Here is a 17828-nt window from a genome sequence, read left to right on the forward strand (position 1 = left end):
TCGCCCTCCCAACAACTGACACTCTCCCCCAGGCAAAGGTGTCCCTCAGTCAGTCGCTTACATAGTGGTCTCTTCCCATTCCAGCTCAACATCACCTGAAGTACAAATGTGTGGTGTGGCGTGAGCATTGTGCTGCTCAGGGGAGCATGGGTTTATTTGAGCGTTTATATGTTGTTGTTGTTTTTGTTTACCTTCCATGGCGTCCAGGGAGTCCATCTTCTCTAGAGCAGAATAGCTGACAAACCAGATGGATTGACTGTTGCCTTTGTTGTTCAGAAGTTCCAGCGTACTTTGGTGGAGGAAGATGTACTGTGCCTGACACACACACGCACGCCCGCCCACCCACGCACACACACACACACATGCGCACACACACACACACACACACACACACACACACACACACAAAAGATTATGTCACTTGATTCAAGGCTTTATTTCTCTCTACCTATCAGAGCTGATTGGCAGATCATTTCCAACCTTGCTTTAATAAAAGACAGATGACAACAACAACAAAAAACATTTGTACTAATGCAGACTAAATAATAACATGGAAAATGATTTTGTCTGTTAATGGTGCAGCTGTCACAGCCATGGATATATTATAATAAGAGCACTGGATACCATGTTTCAAGATAGCTTCCCATTCATTCACTGGGCATGCTTCTCTGGCTGTGTGGAAAGATATGGACGTTTGAGAGTGGCATGCCTCAGATGAAGGCACAGAGCAACACTTTTGTCGTGATCGTGATGGACCATGAATGATAACCTTCATCCCTGAAGGATTTTTGTTTGGGTTCTATCTGCGTCTGTTTGTCAACCTTAATTAACTGAGATCAACCGAGCTTGGTACACGGCTGAATCATGTGTGAGTGATGCTGCGTGAATTGAGTAAAGTTAAGGTGGAAAATGAGTCCAGTTCAATGTGGTTCAGCTAGGGCCTGCATCATTTTTTGTGTTGGCAACCAAGACATTTATCATGGTATGGTATTAACGGTAAATAAATCCCTAAACAACTAATTATGTTACTAGTTCTACATGTACCGTGGCATATTGTACCTACTAAAGCTGAATTTAAAATTGCTGCCTCTTGACTTCATGTTTTTATCCACTACTGATTAATTCATATCAGTTTATTGCTGATATCTGGAGATGTGGAGACACAATTTTTAAGTTCAATATGGCAAGCAACAGGAGCAGTCAGACTACTGGACCGGTTAAAATACATCTCTAATTCAATTCAATTATCTAGGAAGGAGTAAAAACATAACACACCAGAAATGCTTGTTATAATTGTCATTCATTGTCATTTCATCGTTAAAACCATGTACAGTAGAAGCACAGCAATGGAAAGTAAAGCAGCAAAACTGAAAGTATGAAGTAACCCTGCAAAATCTGATACACATTTATAATAACTTTTTTAACATTTTAATTTGTTTTCACTTGTTAATGGTTTTGGATAACATGGTTAAAACGTGGGCTTGTTCAAAGTTATCTGCAATAGCACTGTTCTCCGATATCCAAGCAATTACATTGTGAGGTTATAATATAACTGACCTGAATGATGGCCTCTTCAAGCTGAGGGTCTTATTCTTATATGACTGGACTACAATGCTAATAGCTAACTGTTTGGCACACTGAACACTGCTGTCTGGAAGAATCAAGCAGCTCTTATAGCTGTAGACACTGCAGGCCCATACTGAAAAAAAAATCTAGACATAATAAAAGCATAATACTGAGAAGATGCAAAGGCACTAGGCAGAGGGTCCCTGCAGACACTCAGACACTCTCCACTGCTCCATAAGTAATGACTGAAAAGGGTAATTCTAGGATAGGTTCATGCTGTTTCAAAAGGGGGAATCCTGTTCGGCATATGCCTTTAATCCACTGCCAGATCGTTCCCTTTGTCAAAACAAGAATTTACCAAATGTTTCCTCGTGGGGATGAGATCACAGCAGGCCATGAAGTAAAAAAAGTAGGACAACACCGCCATTTGTGAGTCTTTGATGATTCTCAAGTGTACTGGAACAACTTAAGACAACATACTGATAATCCCCCCTTTTTTGTGTTGTGTTGTTTATTCTGTCTGGATTGTGAAATTTAACCACAGGAATAAAATGTGTATTTGATGTGAACTCACCAGATTCTGTACCATACACATCCTCTCACTGCGCAGTTCAGCCACCAGGCCATAAATATCCACAAAGTCGTGATCTCTGACGTGCTGAATGAGGTGGTCGAGGGCGATAAACACACCTGTTCTGCCCACACCGGCACTGAGGAACAATGAGAGATGGACTTTGTTGATGAAACATAGCATCAAAAACAGAATCAAGTAGTTTGTGCACTTTACTTTTAAGGAACTTGCAGTGATTTATGCAGTGCCAGTACACCAACGCTGACGTGCCACAGTACAGTACCTGCAGTGGACCACTATAGTGGTGTTGTCGTGCCTGTGTGCTCGAACAGCTTTGACAAACTTAATGAGAGTGCTGCAGGACTCTGGGACTCCGTGCTCAGGCCACGATGTGTAGTTGAAGTGGCGAACTAGGATATAGTGCCCGTGCTGCACAGAGGAATTTATGCAAGTTTAATGAATATAAATACAGATAAAATGTAGGTGGAACAGATAGCTTACTACACAACGGTTCTTTAAAGAATAGTTTGAGTTTTTGGGAAATTTAACCTAACACACGTGAGAGTTGTAGCAAGCTTCTCAACTAACTCTTGATAAAAGAGCTCAGAAGTGCATTTCCCATACTGTTGAACTATTCCTTTAAGTGGTTTGCCAGTTAAACATCGGGTAGCCCATTCAATTTCAGAATGAAGAACATTTACAGTAACTGAGAGAGAGAGAGAGAGAGCGAGAGAGAGAGAGAGAGAGAGAGAGAGAGAGAGAGAGAGAGAGAGAGAGAGAGAGATTGTAAGCTATGTTACCTTTTCTACTTTTAGGGTTCTGACAGTCCAGTCAGGAAGCACTTCCTCTGACACTTTTGAGATAAGAATGTCACTAAACACTGACATCGGCTTATTATCCTCTGGCCAGTACTTGTGACACCGAATCTGAAATATCACACACACACACATAGACACACACACACACACACGCACGCACGATTCAGATCTCCACAAAATTAATCCCCCTCCTGTTGGCAGAGTTGTAAAGGAACCCAAAATGGAGCACTGCCTGAATGCTTTTTCATAACAGTGGCATATCTCTCATAACGCACTCTGCCTTTCTCGTAACACTGTGTGAGCATGGCGACAGTGCGGGTTCCCGTTTCCCAGATCATCCTCCAAAAGTCGGCCACTGTGCCAGGCAGAGGACCCTGGGTGGCTATGAACTCATTGGGGCAAAGGTAACCCTAGAGAAAAGATGGGGGAGAGACATATTTATATAAGCTCAAAAACAATTTCAACAACATACAGACTTACTGAAATTATAAACCAACATTATTCACTCACTCACAAATGAATAAGCCTGAAGTGGCTGTTATCTGTCTGGCAGAATCAGAAGGGGACAAGGAAATATCTAGAACAAACTCTCAGTAAACATGGCATGCCTACATAGCTACAATCGTAACCTGATTATGCCTCAAGTGAAGGCGACCTTCCAGGTTAACCCCCGGGGTTTTTAACAGCTGATACCCAGAACTCACCGAGACAAAGCTGGCGTTGATGTAGTCAGAGCCCGCTGTGCCAGGTTCTGACAGCAGTTTCACCCGGTTGTTATTGTCTAGACAGTTTAGTGAGAAGAGTGTGGTAGAAACACATGAAATGCAGCTGTGCAAACGCTGGTGAATATGCATATGCCGTTACTAAGTTAGTTAGAGGTAACACACATCAATTGGGTATACTTGAGGTATCGCATAACTCTGGAAAGCTAATTTTAAGCCTGACCACTTACAAGGTTTGATGTTGGGGAAGCGGTTTTTGGATTTGTTCCAGGGCAGGTCAGCATCTGTGGTGGCCAGGTCCTGCAACAGTTTTGGAAGCTCCTGAGGAGATAATATGTAATATATCAGTATTCACATACACACACAAGCTAAAAGCTCAGGGCCTGTATTAAAACAGCTCTATATACAATTTTGGTCTTAAGTGAAAGATAAATATAAAATGTCTCCTTTAAACTGTCAAAAATACTGATAAAAGTAGGCAAAGAAAGCACGAGCATGCACCATTTGGCATGTGTTTTTATGACTATATATTATCAGTCATGAATAATAATAAGCACTATGTATAATTTAGAGTAGTTCAGTTTTAGCTAACATTTTGCGTTTCATCTCCAAATGCATATTTGATAGGATGTTATACTTCTTTGTTTTTACATTTGTGAAAGGTGCAAAAAAACAAGGAAAATTCTGCCATTGATTTTGTTTTCAATTACTTTACACACAGCTTCCCTAACTGCACTAAATTCTTATTCGAACCTTTCAACAGCACACATTTCCTTCAATTTTCATTGTTTTTGTCTATCTGACAATTTTGATTTTCCATTATTATACATGACAACTCATATAGTTCTCAACATTCCAAGATTGATCAAGACGGGTCGGGGTTGTAGGCAAACACTTACAGCAAACTCCTCTTGAAACTTGGCATTGTCACTGGCACAAAGATCCTCTACATGCTGCAGAAAGGACTTCTTGTTGACAGGCCTTGCAGAGAGGTAAGGGAAGACAAACACTTGGTGTGAAGAATGGAGAGAGATGTACAAAAGCTCGACAACAATATGCTATTTTCTGTATGTTTATTCTAGGATAAAACATGCCAATCTCTGCTGCAAACGTTGTGTGTATATTCCTATTATTTATGCAGGATGACTTACTTGAGTGATTTCCTGTAGCTGAGCAGCCTACACAAAAATAGACAGCAAACATCAACCAAAATAAACAAATTAGCAAAATAATCACAGCCCACACTGTTGTATTTCTATCCATGACAGCTGAACTGATCCTCAATGAAGAAAGTGCCCAGCATTGTATGTTTAAGCAAAGGATGTTTAACCATTTCTAATCGAATCCACTTTGATTAAACACTGACACTGACTTTGATGTTTCATTCTAACATCAGTAAACTTGAATGAAGCATGTGGTAATTCCCCTCTGGCTGATGTTTCTTTGCATTGCTGAAGATTTGCAGCTACGCAGATCCTTAGCTACTGATAAAGCTTACCACTTGTGCCCTCTAAGGCCACTAAGCCTTCCAAGCAATTTCGAGATAGTGAGAGGGTAAACAAATTAAAATGGTCTCAAGCAGAGGAGTGTTGGCACAGCTCTGCCAGTGGTGGAGGAAAAGGAGAAGACTAAAACGCTGATATCCCCGATCCGAGATTCTGACAATCTCCACCGAAGGTTTAATAAGCATCGCAGATGGATGATTTAAACCTTGATGGGTAACATGACAATGACACACACACATATTGCTGAATGAAACGTGAGGTACATCATGCAAAACAAAGCATACACACTACAATATGGCACGCACAGGTCCAAACTTACTGGATCACATAAATCTCTTTCCGTCTAAAGAAGAAGGAAGAATACCTGGTGAGAGAAAAGGCGAGTTACAGCAAGTGTGTGCATGCGAGGGAAGTTATTTGTGCCATCTGTGTGACAAGTGCCAAGAAAAAGTGTGTTATTTTTAACATAAACTAAGTTTAAAAAGGTGGTATTTATGCAGATCTCAGCTCCAACAAAGCAGTGCAACAACATGCAACTGTGAAAAACCTACGATCTTTGCTTTTCTGACATCTGAGCTGAGTGTATGGCAAGTATTCTCAGGAAATGCCTCCTTTTTTAGAACCGTGAAGAGTCGCTGCATAATGCATATGAAAAAATGTCATATTGGATGTTTAATAAGGCAGGCAAATATTTGCTCAGCCGGGGCCTCTATATTACATTTACACTTAAGAGATAAGGGACAGGTATCTGCCAAGTGGAACTGCTTTCATTTATCTATCTTCTCTCTTGTGGTTTTTTAAGGTTTCAATGTTCCTGTTCATTCAGTTCCTCTTGAAGACAAGCCAGTTTCTTACACCTACACAGACCCCTCTATTTTTGGTTTCTTTTGTATTCTGTCATTAAGTGAGTATTCTTGAGATGTTGGGGAAGGAAGGTGTTCAGGCAGCTTATGCTAATTGGTTGTGCCCATGCAGATTTCTATCTGTATTGTCAAATAAAAAAAAATAAAAACTGCATTTTTGTACTATTCGTGTTTTCTATCCTGTCATTTCTCTCCTCATCCGTGCAATCAGAGATCTCTATACACCAAACACTGAATTTGACTTCTCACTGCCACTTATTCTGTGCGCTCTTTTACTTTGTACAAGTGAAGAAATATAGGAGGGCTTAAACCCGGATTTGTATGAGAGGATGGTTGTAGAGATGCAGACAGGATGACTTGTCTGTTTTGCAGAGAAGTGAAGGTAAACTAAAAAGCCACAAAGATGCTGCTGCTGCTTCTATTTTCTGCACAAACTCTACGACACCAGAGGATGTTGTGTTAACAGGAGCACGTAGCGAGACTGCAGCAAACAGATTTTTGTCTTGTTGACTTAGACTTAAAATCTAATCTGGGGGCATCTAAATCAAGCCTGAACTTATGTAGTGTGCACCTCATTTCAGCTGCCAAAAAACGGAAGTGTTACATTCCGTAAAGCGATGCTTTTTGATTAAAACTAGAAACACACACTAACCGGTTGAGTTTTTCTTGTTTCAGCTCCAGATCTGCCACAGCGATCAGCTGATCCAGTTTACACTTGGTCTCAATAATCTCTGCCTCTCTGGGTGAATAAGTCCCGCCCTCCTTCTTGCGCTGATGGATCCTGATATGTCAATCGAACAAATTGGTTAATAACAAGGTTAATACTGATTTTTATTTTTTTAAAGGAATCTGATTTATTGCAAAAAAAATGCAAAATTTTTGCAATAAAAATGACCAACAGTTACACCAGAATTTGCACGTGGAATTTTTTGTGTATTAATTCTAAATTGAAATCAGCACTGTGTTTTGGTAAACATGTCAATGCTGGCAAACTATTGAATCCCTGTTGGTGGCATCTTACTTGACGGAGCCGCAGATGATGATGATGAGCAACACAGCCAAGAAAAAGGAGAGCAGAACACCCAGAATGATCTGCTCTTCTCTGGTCAACAGCCCGTCCACTACAGAGAGAGGATGAGGCGCTTGATGTCAATAGGGCAATTTGAAGTGAAGTGAGGGCCAAACAAGTTTTTATGTTTTCATTTTCTGATTTAGAGAAATACAGAGATGAATATAAATACCTGCAGTTTTGACATGCTCCGAATACTCAGAGTCTGTGAATTGGCCATTGATGTTAGTGGCTCTGAACTTAAACCTGATAAATATGGAACAACAGTGCAGTGTCAGCATTATATTATTATTTACATACAACAATTTTTAAGTTGTTGTGTAGATGAGTGTGTGTGTGTGTGTGTGTGTGTGTATTGCACTCACACGTAGACTGTGTTTGGCTTCAGGGGTCCATTGCAGAAGTTATCAGTGTTGTTCTGCTTTATACAGTCGTCGTTTCCTCCGATCACGTACGTTCCTGCCGCAGTGCGATTGCGCTTCACCGGGGGCTGGCCGCCTCCAGACACACTTCGACCACCTCTGATACGTGCGTCTGTGCGCGATGCCTCATCTCCCAAATTACATGGCGGGTTGGGGAACCCCTTGTCGGTCAGGTAAGGTCCAGGACGATCAAAAAATGCATTCTTCCAGTTGGTCAGGTTCTGGATGTCCTTCACTGTGACAGGATGAGAAAGTCAGTCACAGAGGAAAAGAATTGCAGGGGGACTGAGTCAAATTTCTGCTGACGTTAAGCCCTTTGGCTTTTGCATACATTTTGTCTTTTGTGAGCTCAGGGCAGAGTGACATACTGTAAAACAAGATTCTACTTGAAGCTTAAAGCACAAACCGATACCCAAGTGTGTTCAACTAAAAGTGACGGCTGTCAATGTTTCTGAAGAGTCATACCCCCTGACTCGGCCACGATGACCTGAATCTTTGTGATTGGTCCATTGTCGTCACTATAGAAACAGGCAGGCATGCGGATGGTGATACTCCTGTGGGTAACCATGGCAACCCCTCCATGGCTCAGCACTGCCTGGGGTCTTTGGGTTGGCTTGGCCGGGGCTGGAACACACGCACGTGTGAACATAGAAGAGCGCACACACACACACACAGACACACACACAGGAACACACACAAGAAGATGTGAAGATGCAATTTTAGTCTGTTGCATTTACAAATCATTATAAACAGGCCACTGCTCAATCTTCTAAATCATCAACAACACGTATCTCACGTATACTCATTTCCGTCATATAGTCATACATATTTTATCTTATACGCTTTCTTTACACTTTACTTTTCTGATTTCAATTTCCGTGAATTTTATTTGACCTGTATTCATATCTCTACTTTATATATATTTACCTAAGAGTTTATAGCTTACTGTTTATTGTTATCTTATACTGTATTTTTTTTATACCTCCCTTGTGTTTTTCTAAGCTGCTGGAAACTTAATTTCTTTCCGGAAGTCATCCCAAAGGGATCAATAAAGAGAAGTCTAAGTCTAAGTCTATATGACAAAATTGCTGAGTTACGTTTGCAATGTTAGAACAGGCTTGCATTCTTTTGTACTGAGCAATGAAACTGTGTCTGTCTCACATACGTGCTGCACTGTTGCAACAAGGAAGCGAGAAACACTGTAGAGCACCGCAGGGCACACAAAAGGAAAGAGGAACTTGTACCTGTGATCCCTGTAGTTATCTGGACATGCGGGCTGGGTGGGCTCCTGCCAGCCCCATTCTTTGCTGAAATCTACAAACAGACAAATAGGAGAAAGGAGAAAAGACAGCAGAAATAGGGAAATTAGCCAATAAGGAGTTAAAGAAAAGAAAACAACAATTTGAAAAAGAATAGTTAAACCTGCAAGGGTTTGGACTGTGTGTGCGTGTTTACCTGTATGCTGTAGATGTGCCCCCCTTTCAGGCCCTCTATGACAGCAGTCAGAATGTTTTGGTCTCTTTGGGTAATATTAAGGCTGACGTTCTTGACCAGTTTGTCCTTTTCGTAAATGTACACAAAGTAGGCAGTTATGTTTCCATTGGGCTCCTCCGGTGGGGTAAAAGTCACCTTCACACGGTTTACGTGTTCTGGGATAACTGATACTGTCACATTCTTTGGAGGGTCTTTGGGCTCTAGGGACAGAGTAGAAATGATACCAGTGAGACATATTAATATATATGTGGTCGTATTCACAGGTGGGCAGCAGGTAGGTGCTCACAAGATGTACATTTCCACATACCCTCCTCCAGGGTTTGAAATTCAATAGGTCCGATGGCTTTCCCATCACTGGCTGCTCGCTCCAATGGACCAGTGAAGGCAGTGATAGTCACCAAGTAACGAGTGAAAGCAGTCAAGTTCGTCACAACGACAGTCGTCAACTCTCCTGGAGCTCTGACTGTTGAGATGTTCAAACCAGGACCGTCCACCTGGTACGACAGGAGAGTTCATGGAAAGATTTAATACTTGTATGTTAATGAGCAGAGTTGGAATAATATCATATTGTTTGCATTTCTTATGTTTAAAACTCTGACCAGCTCTTGCTCTGTTTCAATCTTTGTGCTATAATCATATTTGTGCGTGTGCAAACACACACACACACACAGTGTGTGTGTGTTTGTGTGTGTGTGTGCGTGTAAAATCAAAACTCAATCAGGTGACCTGCACAAGATATGAAGTTGGTCCAGACAGAACAGCTGGAGCGTCCCATGCAATACGAAGTCCGTTGGAGGTGCGGGTCACTTTCAAGTCACGGGGAGGGTCATCGGGGTCTGAGGGAGGAGATAAGAGAAAAACAGAATGCTAATGATGTGCATTGTTACCATGCCAGTGGTAACAATTAACATGTTTTCACTGTCACTGGCGTTATGGGGCCTCTAAAATGGCTTTTGCCTCTGTTCATATTTGTCTATGAACATCCTTCCTTACATGACTGTTAATGAGTTGTAAAGCATTGCCTCGGAAAAGGGTGATGACTCTGCAGCCTGCTTAATTTCAGTGTCTTAACATTGTGCACTGAAATGATGAATCATATAATTCTCTACTGATCTACCATCAAACCCATTTATGTAATGACTTTCCCCCGATCATTCATTGCAAATTCTTCAACATTATACCTGTTTTTATTGTAGATTACTACTACTATTAAGAATAACAGGGTTGAAAAAGAGAAGGATGCATTAAAGGGAGAGCAGGGTGCTACAGTATGAGAATATGAACCACTGAAAAATAATAAAGAAGAGGTTGTGGACAGTGGTTTATGCCAATTCTGAATGCTAAATTCTGACTCTCTGAGCAACTCAAAAGGCCAGAATATTACACATTATTATGAAGATGCTATACATTGCTATAATACTATAAAGCATGCAAAGCCATAAAGATCTTCCATAAAGTTGCTATTTTAAACACCAGACAACAATCTGGATAGGATTCAAATTACTCATTCTCAATATAATTCTTTACTATTTTATAAACAAAAGTGATGGAAGAAGTATTTTTAAATACTTTTAATTACAGTATGTAAAAATAGCAATGCCTCAGTGTAAAAATACTCTGTTACAAGTAAAGGTTGTGCAAATCTTACTTTAATGTTACAGCTGGTAAAGGTGGAGCTCATTGCAGTTACTTTATATACTTCCAGGTAGCTTAATCTACAACAACATATCATAATTTATTAGTTTATTTATATTTTGCATTAATATTAATCTGTAAAGTAACTAGTAGTTACTAGTAGTTGAGTAGAAGTATAGAGCAGAATAAGGAGTAAATACCCAAGAAAAGTACCTCAAAACTGTATTTAAGTACAGTACTTGCGTAAATGTACTTAATTAAATTTTCACCATCACCATTACTGCTGAGGCCCTGACTTACTGCCAACTCTCCCCATGCAACACAAAAAGATCACATCATCATTGTGACGCTCTTACTTCCAGCCAGGGTGCGTGCGTAATTCCAGTGTGTATATTCTCCGACTCCAGCGTTGGTCACAGCAGCCACTTTGAAGCGATAGTATCTGTACTTAGCCAGGGATTGAAGTGTGACGCTGTGGTTCTCTTCAATTCCATCCGAAGCATTCACTGACACTGTGACATTAGAGTCCACACAGACTGAAGTCAGCTCGTCCTCTGGGGCCGGCTGTACAGTAGTTAGTGTGTTTGCTTCACAAACAGTTGAAAGCAGCTGTGCAATGATGTGGTACTCTTTCAGCAGACCAGGAATGGAAAGTGGTGGAGCCCAGAGAAGTGTCACATTGTTCGGTGTGACCTGAGAGATGGCAAGAAAGCGAGGGGCAGCTGGGGCTGTTAAAGGAAGACAAGGAGGAAGCATTCATTCTGTGTTACTGTATATTAGCAATTTGAAGCCAGAATGCTACAAAATACAACAAGACTGACTACCTGATTCAGAAAGAGTGGAAGCAGTACAATTGAGTGTGTCTCCAGGTCCTGCAGAGTTGACTGCGGCCACAGTGAGTGTGTATTCCTGGTCTGGAGACAACCCAGTCACTGTGTACTCTGGTGTGTGAGCCCGGTGTGTGTAGGACTGCGCGTCTACCTCCACTAGAATCTCATAATAAATTATCTGCCCATTAGGGTTGCCTGGAAGTCCCCATAGCAGCTCTATTGAATCCCAGCTCACTCCTGAGCAAGACAGGTTCCCCACAGCATCAGACACTGCAGACAGAGAGGTGAGACAGTGATATTGGAATGCCAGCATTAGCTTTAGTTAACATTCTTCACTTCTCACTGCAAGAGGAAAGAATTTCAAAATCAGTATTGGCCTTTGGTTATTTCATCACACATGCCAAAAAATGGCTGCTACACACAGTTTTTTGAGTAATTTCATATCTCGAAAATGATATACATCACAATATAGCGCGTTTTCTGGTTATTCAATAAATAAATAGTCTTTATGAGATAGATATATAGACATTTTAATATCATTATAACAATATAATGTATATTGTCATATCGCCCAGTCCTAATGTGGAAGCCAAAAAAATCTGTTGTAAGCATCTTTTATACGTCTATTTACTTTTGGTTGCACAGCCAGCAACTCTGTGGTAATGACCAGCTGTTCTTGGGGGGATTCACGTTCTGCTTGCCTCATGCTGTGCTGCTGCTGAGCCTTTTTCAAAATGACAAGCAGATGTGCTTGTGAAAAAGAGCGACTCCACTGCCTACACAAACCAAACCTCTTTGGAGTAGATTGTAATATACTGACAATGTTTTATATCTGTATGTATTTTAAATGTTTCATTTATTTGTTGGTTTACATGCATTTATCTATAGGACAATAACTGAATGCTGATTTTTAGGTGTCATTTACCTCAACTATTGAAAAAACACAGAGATCCCTTGCACAGCGTCAGAATGGCCAGTTATCAGTGACCCCACACATGCACTTCATAACTATTGTTAAGGAACATCTTAGGTTAAAGAGATGATTGACAAATGCTGATACTTTTGCACTTTTTTAGAATGTCGGACACTAACCCTTGCGCCTTTCAACTAGGTTTTTTTCTTTCTTTTAAATTTTCTCTCTTTCCATACATTTTGTATTTTTTTTAAGATGCATGTGGTTGAATGTCTTTATGTTTATGGCCTGCTTTCCATAAATTGCCCCTTAAGGGATAAATAAGTTATTTGTATTGAATTGAATATACTGTAACACTCAATTTTGAACCACAAACTGAGCAGTGAATGAAATCAGTGGCACATCCCTTGTGTGTAGACAGTGTGTGTATTTTACCTGACTCGTTAGTCGTGAAGGTCACAGGGCTGCTGAACTGATTCCCATGGCCCACTCTTGTGTAACTGTAAACACTGATCTCGTAGGAGCTATGAGGCTTGAAGCCTGATAGATACTCTGTGGTCGACGGACCAGAGGAATTCTACATGCACATAAAAACACGCACTTAAGAAATATGACAAGCAGGAGATAAAATCTTCCACTGGAGAGGATAATATCTTGTTGTATCAGCAATCAGAACATATATGTGCATGTGTGTGTGTACGTAAAAAGGTATTGCTGAGTGGTATCTGGAGTGTGAAATTAGAGCTACCGTAAGTGTAACATTGTGTACTCTTACCGAGTAGGTTTCTGGAGTGTGTGTAAGTGTGAGTGTTGTTGTTTTTGTGTGGTAGCCGTCGGTGTGTGAAATTAATGGTACCCTGTGCGTGACGGCGTGTGTGATGAGGTCTCGGATCCTGAAGCCGTACTGTATCACCACTCCATTGGGCTCCAGAGGAGGCTCCCAACTCAGCCACACAGAGACTGCTGTGTGGTTATATATAGTCAGGTTACGGGGAGGAGACATGGGGCCTGAAAAACAAAGTAAGGCAGATAGAGAAGTTGATACAGTAGATATACTTGCATAGTTTCATAAATAAATACTATCTAATTAGGATCTTTGAGAAATTTCCAACCTGCTTTCAAACTAACCTCCTTCATCGGTGTGCAGCTGCAGCAGCACATAAGGCCCTGAGCCTTTGCGCGTTGCAGCTGTAATAGTGAGGTTGTAAGCTGTGTATGGAAGTAGGTTTGTGAGGATGAATGAGGTGTTGGGGGTATGAGTAGTGTTGGAGCCCCCTGGGCCAAACAGAGTGAGGGCGTACTCTGTTATCTCCCCGTTGGGCTCCAGAGGGCGCTGCCAGACCATTGCGATAGAGGACGACGATAGATTCCTGGTGGACACGAGCAATGGAGCAGAACTAGGAACTAAGGACAAACAGTTTCTCAATAAATACATGAAGCATACCTCATTAGTGAATGATTGGGAACGTAAACTCACTATCATCATCCGTTCTCAGATACATTGTGCTGGTATGGTTGTAGGCAGCGCCAGCACCAGTTGCTGGGGTAACAGTCAACACATACGGGAAATACTTCTTGAGTCTGGTGAATAGGAAGACATTGTCAGTTGTGGTATGCTTGATGGTCTTGTTGACAGCTGGGGCCCCTTGGTTGGATACGTCTGAGGGGTTTCCAGCCTCCTGTAAGGTGAGCAGGTAGGTGGGACGACCGTTTGGCTCCATGGGAGGGTCCCAACTGACGATGATGGCAGTGGAGCTGAAGATCTGAGCAGTCAGGTTTCGGACCGAGTCACTTGGCACTGAAGAGTAAAACAAGAAGAATGGTGTTACTAAAATTATCTACTGTGAGCCTTTTGATGTGAGTATACTGTACTATGAGACTGTAAATTAGGCCGTCAATCAATCATACACACTCTGACACTTCGGGGAGAAACAAACAGTGCACCAGCGTCATCATCATAATCATTATCATCTGTCACAAGCACATAATCAAAGGCAGCATTGTTGGAATTAACAAAATCAACAACAACACATCAAGTAGAACAATGCGGCATGACATTACTTTACCACAGAAACACAGTAAAGTAAAACAGTACAGTATATGGACACAGTAACAATATCATTTTAAATAAACAGCTCAATCAGAGACATACAGAGGCATATAGGAGGGAAACTAGCACACTGAAAACCTTGGGAAAGAAAGGGGTTGAGGAGAAAATACTCATCCTGTTCATCGTCTCAGCCCCTCCGAAAATAACTCATGGTACACAGAAAAGAGAATAATTTGGAGATGAAGGGGAGAAGGGAGATAAAACTCAAGATATCCATAAGATGAATGAGTGGATGTGAGGGGCCAGGTGTGTGTGGGGGTCTGAGGCCAGCAGGGGGCTTGGCTGTGCCCTGGAGATCCGGTGCTTGGCTGAGAGTGGAGCAGCTAGAGCACAGGCAGAGATATAGAGTCAGTATGAGCAGTAATCGTTCAGAGACAGTGAAATACTATGGTAATGAGAAAAAAATGATCACAGCGTACAAATATGACCTCTATGTGCCAAAGAATGTGGCGGCTGTCTGCACCATTTTTCCCAAAATAACATAAAAACAAAGAGATTAGCTGTATATACATTTCACTTTTTTTACACTGAGGATATCAAAAGGATTAAGTACATTTAAATATTACATCCAAATTTTGGTTTCTGTGGTAGCAAAGTCACTGTAGCATTGCATTGTTTTTTTCTCATCATATCATAAACGGTTCTGTGCTCTCTTTCTCGCCCTGTTTTTTAATCCCTCACAATTTTTGTCATGCTCAGCAGAAGGAAACACAAACTGGCTGTCTTCAAGGCACAGTGTCACGGAGGACAAAAATAGAGCCAGATGCCAGACCGACTGTTAGCCCTTTCACAAATAGTCTGAAAGTCACATCTTCAATCGCAAAGTTTTTATGTAATTTTTTTTTAGTTTGGGAAGTTGAAGAGTTTTGAAAAAAGTGTGCAGACTCGCCATCCAGTGAGACTTTGAATCACGGTATGCAATAATTATCTGGTGTTATGTGTAATATTTCATGTTTATGTCTATTCTTTTTAACTTACTATTCGTATTATGTTAGCGTTTGTGTGTGTTTGTTGTTTGTCTGACTGACTGACCATCCTCCGGTATGAACAGGGTTAGTGGCTCGCTCTGGACCCCTCCGTCACCCTGCACTGTGCTGGAGGTCATCCACAGGGTGTAGTTTGTGCCCCCAATCAGCCGAGTCAGAGTGTAGGAGAGGGCTGAATCAGGAGAGGCAGGGGCAGGTAAGTCTGTAATGAGAACCCTCTGTGGAGGAAAAAAAGAGAATTGGGCTGACATTTACACACTTAGAGAGCACTTAAACAAGAGCAAACTTTTTCGCCACTTGGGGACAGCAGAACCGTCTGTAAACGCAACACTGATATATTATAGAATCATGCAGTTGATATGGTGCATTTCTTAGCAATTAGTTTGCTATTTACACATCCAGTAGACACAAAGCAACATCAGCGTTAGTCTGAAGTCATGTTTGTGTCCTGAAAAATGTAAGTCCAACCTTCTCTCTCTTCAAGCTCTGTTTTGTTTTGGTTTCATTTGCTCTGGCGGGTATGTCAGGCCCCTCTCCCATTCAGACAGCAGCTTAAGATGTGACAGGCCGATCACAACCGTTTATCTCATGGTGAGGCGAGTTTAAGACGATAATTTGACAGTGTCACCATCCAGTGCGCAGGTCGTCCAGCGCAGCTTATCAGGCTAACAAAACTCAGATCAAACTTTCAAACTAGGCAGCGATGTTAAAATATGAATCAAGATTCTGTCACCGTATTGCTTATTTTAGAAGAAGAAGACGTTTAGTGAACAGTTTAGCTGTAATTTTAAATGTTTGTGACTCGTTCGCCCATTTTTTTTCTGCTTCAAAAAAAAAAAACTTGTCACGTGTCGCTCAACGCTACATAGTTTCATTGCTTAGATTGGCTGTAGGTCTATCATATTCTGTTCAGAGACATTTCGGTCTGCACCGCTGATAGAAAACGCCCCTTGGAAATGAACTGGTGATGCCAGGCTAGTCTCAACCAACTCTTGAGAGAAATATCTGTGTCTTTAGCATCTTCACTATGCTCACCAGCAAGTCATTACATTTGTTGTTGGGTGCTTTGCAGGTAGCAGCATACAGTGAGTTTAGCAGCAAACAACTGCCTGCTGCTGGAGCAAGGTTCCTGAGATCAATACAAGGGAACCAAAATAGGGAAGTTGCAGGTGAGGAGTGACACCTTTCACATCATTTGACCCATTTAAAAAAAAAAGGTAAAATAAGTACAAGATTATAAGATTAGTGCAGCTTTAATCTGTAACCTGTCTGTATAGTCTACATACAGTATATGTGTCTCACCTGCTCAGCCACTGTGTTATTATAAGAGTAGTAAAGAGTGTAGTGGACAAGGATTCCATTAGGTTTAGTAGGTGGGTGCCACAGCAAGGTGACGGAGGAGGCGGTCACATTCGCAAAAGTCACATTCTGCGGGGGGTCAAATGGTTCTGAGAGCCAGGGAGGACACAAATGACACACAAATATTCAGGAAGCTTTATACAAATACATGGTAAAGAAATAGTTTGTATGTGAGGGTGATAAAGTTATCTGTCAAAGAATCTTTAACAATCATCTAGCACCTGCATCAGTGGTGGTAAAGCTGATGTAGATCAGTACTCCTCCATCTCCCAGTTTGGTCCAGCTGGAGACAGAGGCGTTGTAGCTACTCTCTGAGTCTACATTAATAACCACCGATGTCCCTGTCACATTCTGCCACAGCTCAGTCGTTTCATTCCTAACAAAAGCAGTCACCAGTTATGTTAAAAGGTATTTTTTTAATTTTCAACAGAGTCAAACATGCAGAGAGAAGCAGTTTAAGAAACTCACCAAACTCTGACAATGTAGTAGAGTATGTCAGAATTAGCTTCAAGTGGTGGTTGCCATGACAACTCCACCTCATAATCTGACAACTTTCTGGCATGGAGGAACTGAGGAGGTGTGTCTGGAGCTGAGATGCAGGAGAAAGACTTTCCAGCAACATAATACAAACAGGAGTATGGCCTATCAATGTAGAGTATCAGTAAGTTATATAAATATATTTGCACTGGGCAAATAAGAACTCCACATGGCCCCTCAGGAACGTGCCAGATAGAAACAGAACATCGGCCTGAAATAAAAAATGGGTTAGTTATAATGACTCTGTTGTCTGTGCTTCTGAGCCGAGATGGGAGACACGGGTGTCACGTGGCATCAAATACCTGTGATGTAACATCATTAGCATTAGCTGAAACAGAGAGATGTAACTGAAGAGGAAAAGACGACAGGAGAGTCAGATTAAATCAGATGCCCTTTGAACTCGGTCATGATGTAATCGTGCAGTGTCC

At 41.4% G+C, this 17828-nt stretch overlaps 1 protein-coding gene across 1 annotated transcript in view; it reads right to left on the reverse strand.

Moving 5' to 3' along the window:
- The window catches only part of ptprq (protein tyrosine phosphatase receptor type Q), a gene marked incomplete at its 5' end in the record, with an annotated part of 37468 nt that continues 19640 nt past the window's right edge, over nucleotides 1–17828 (reverse strand). The window contains 30 exons of the mRNA XM_083916553.1: nucleotides 1–95; nucleotides 192–315; nucleotides 2141–2276; nucleotides 2421–2566; nucleotides 2938–3063; nucleotides 3231–3365; nucleotides 3660–3736; nucleotides 3908–3998; nucleotides 4577–4658; nucleotides 4829–4855; nucleotides 5502–5546; nucleotides 6698–6826; nucleotides 7067–7166; nucleotides 7287–7360; nucleotides 7480–7771; nucleotides 8002–8160; nucleotides 8781–8850; nucleotides 8992–9230; nucleotides 9338–9524; nucleotides 9757–9866; nucleotides 11022–11393; nucleotides 11490–11765; nucleotides 12844–12985; nucleotides 13265–13416; nucleotides 13537–13812; nucleotides 13886–14206; nucleotides 15551–15722; nucleotides 16807–16952; nucleotides 17085–17239; nucleotides 17332–17452. Coding sequence (XP_083772679.1) covers nucleotides 58–95; nucleotides 192–315; nucleotides 2141–2276; nucleotides 2421–2566; nucleotides 2938–3063; nucleotides 3231–3365; nucleotides 3660–3736; nucleotides 3908–3998; nucleotides 4577–4658; nucleotides 4829–4855; nucleotides 5502–5546; nucleotides 6698–6826; nucleotides 7067–7166; nucleotides 7287–7360; nucleotides 7480–7771; nucleotides 8002–8160; nucleotides 8781–8850; nucleotides 8992–9230; nucleotides 9338–9524; nucleotides 9757–9866; nucleotides 11022–11393; nucleotides 11490–11765; nucleotides 12844–12985; nucleotides 13265–13416; nucleotides 13537–13812; nucleotides 13886–14206; nucleotides 15551–15722; nucleotides 16807–16952; nucleotides 17085–17239; nucleotides 17332–17452 — 4520 coding nt within the window. The 3' untranslated portion in view covers nucleotides 1–57. The remainder of the gene's footprint in view (nucleotides 96–191; nucleotides 316–2140; nucleotides 2277–2420; nucleotides 2567–2937; nucleotides 3064–3230; nucleotides 3366–3659; nucleotides 3737–3907; nucleotides 3999–4576; nucleotides 4659–4828; nucleotides 4856–5501; nucleotides 5547–6697; nucleotides 6827–7066; nucleotides 7167–7286; nucleotides 7361–7479; nucleotides 7772–8001; nucleotides 8161–8780; nucleotides 8851–8991; nucleotides 9231–9337; nucleotides 9525–9756; nucleotides 9867–11021; nucleotides 11394–11489; nucleotides 11766–12843; nucleotides 12986–13264; nucleotides 13417–13536; nucleotides 13813–13885; nucleotides 14207–15550; nucleotides 15723–16806; nucleotides 16953–17084; nucleotides 17240–17331; nucleotides 17453–17828) is intronic.

The sequence above is a fragment of the Echiichthys vipera genome (genome assembly GCF_963691815.1).
Source record: "Echiichthys vipera genome assembly, chromosome: 7".
Lineage (NCBI taxonomy): Eukaryota > Metazoa > Chordata > Actinopteri > Perciformes > Trachinidae > Echiichthys > Echiichthys vipera.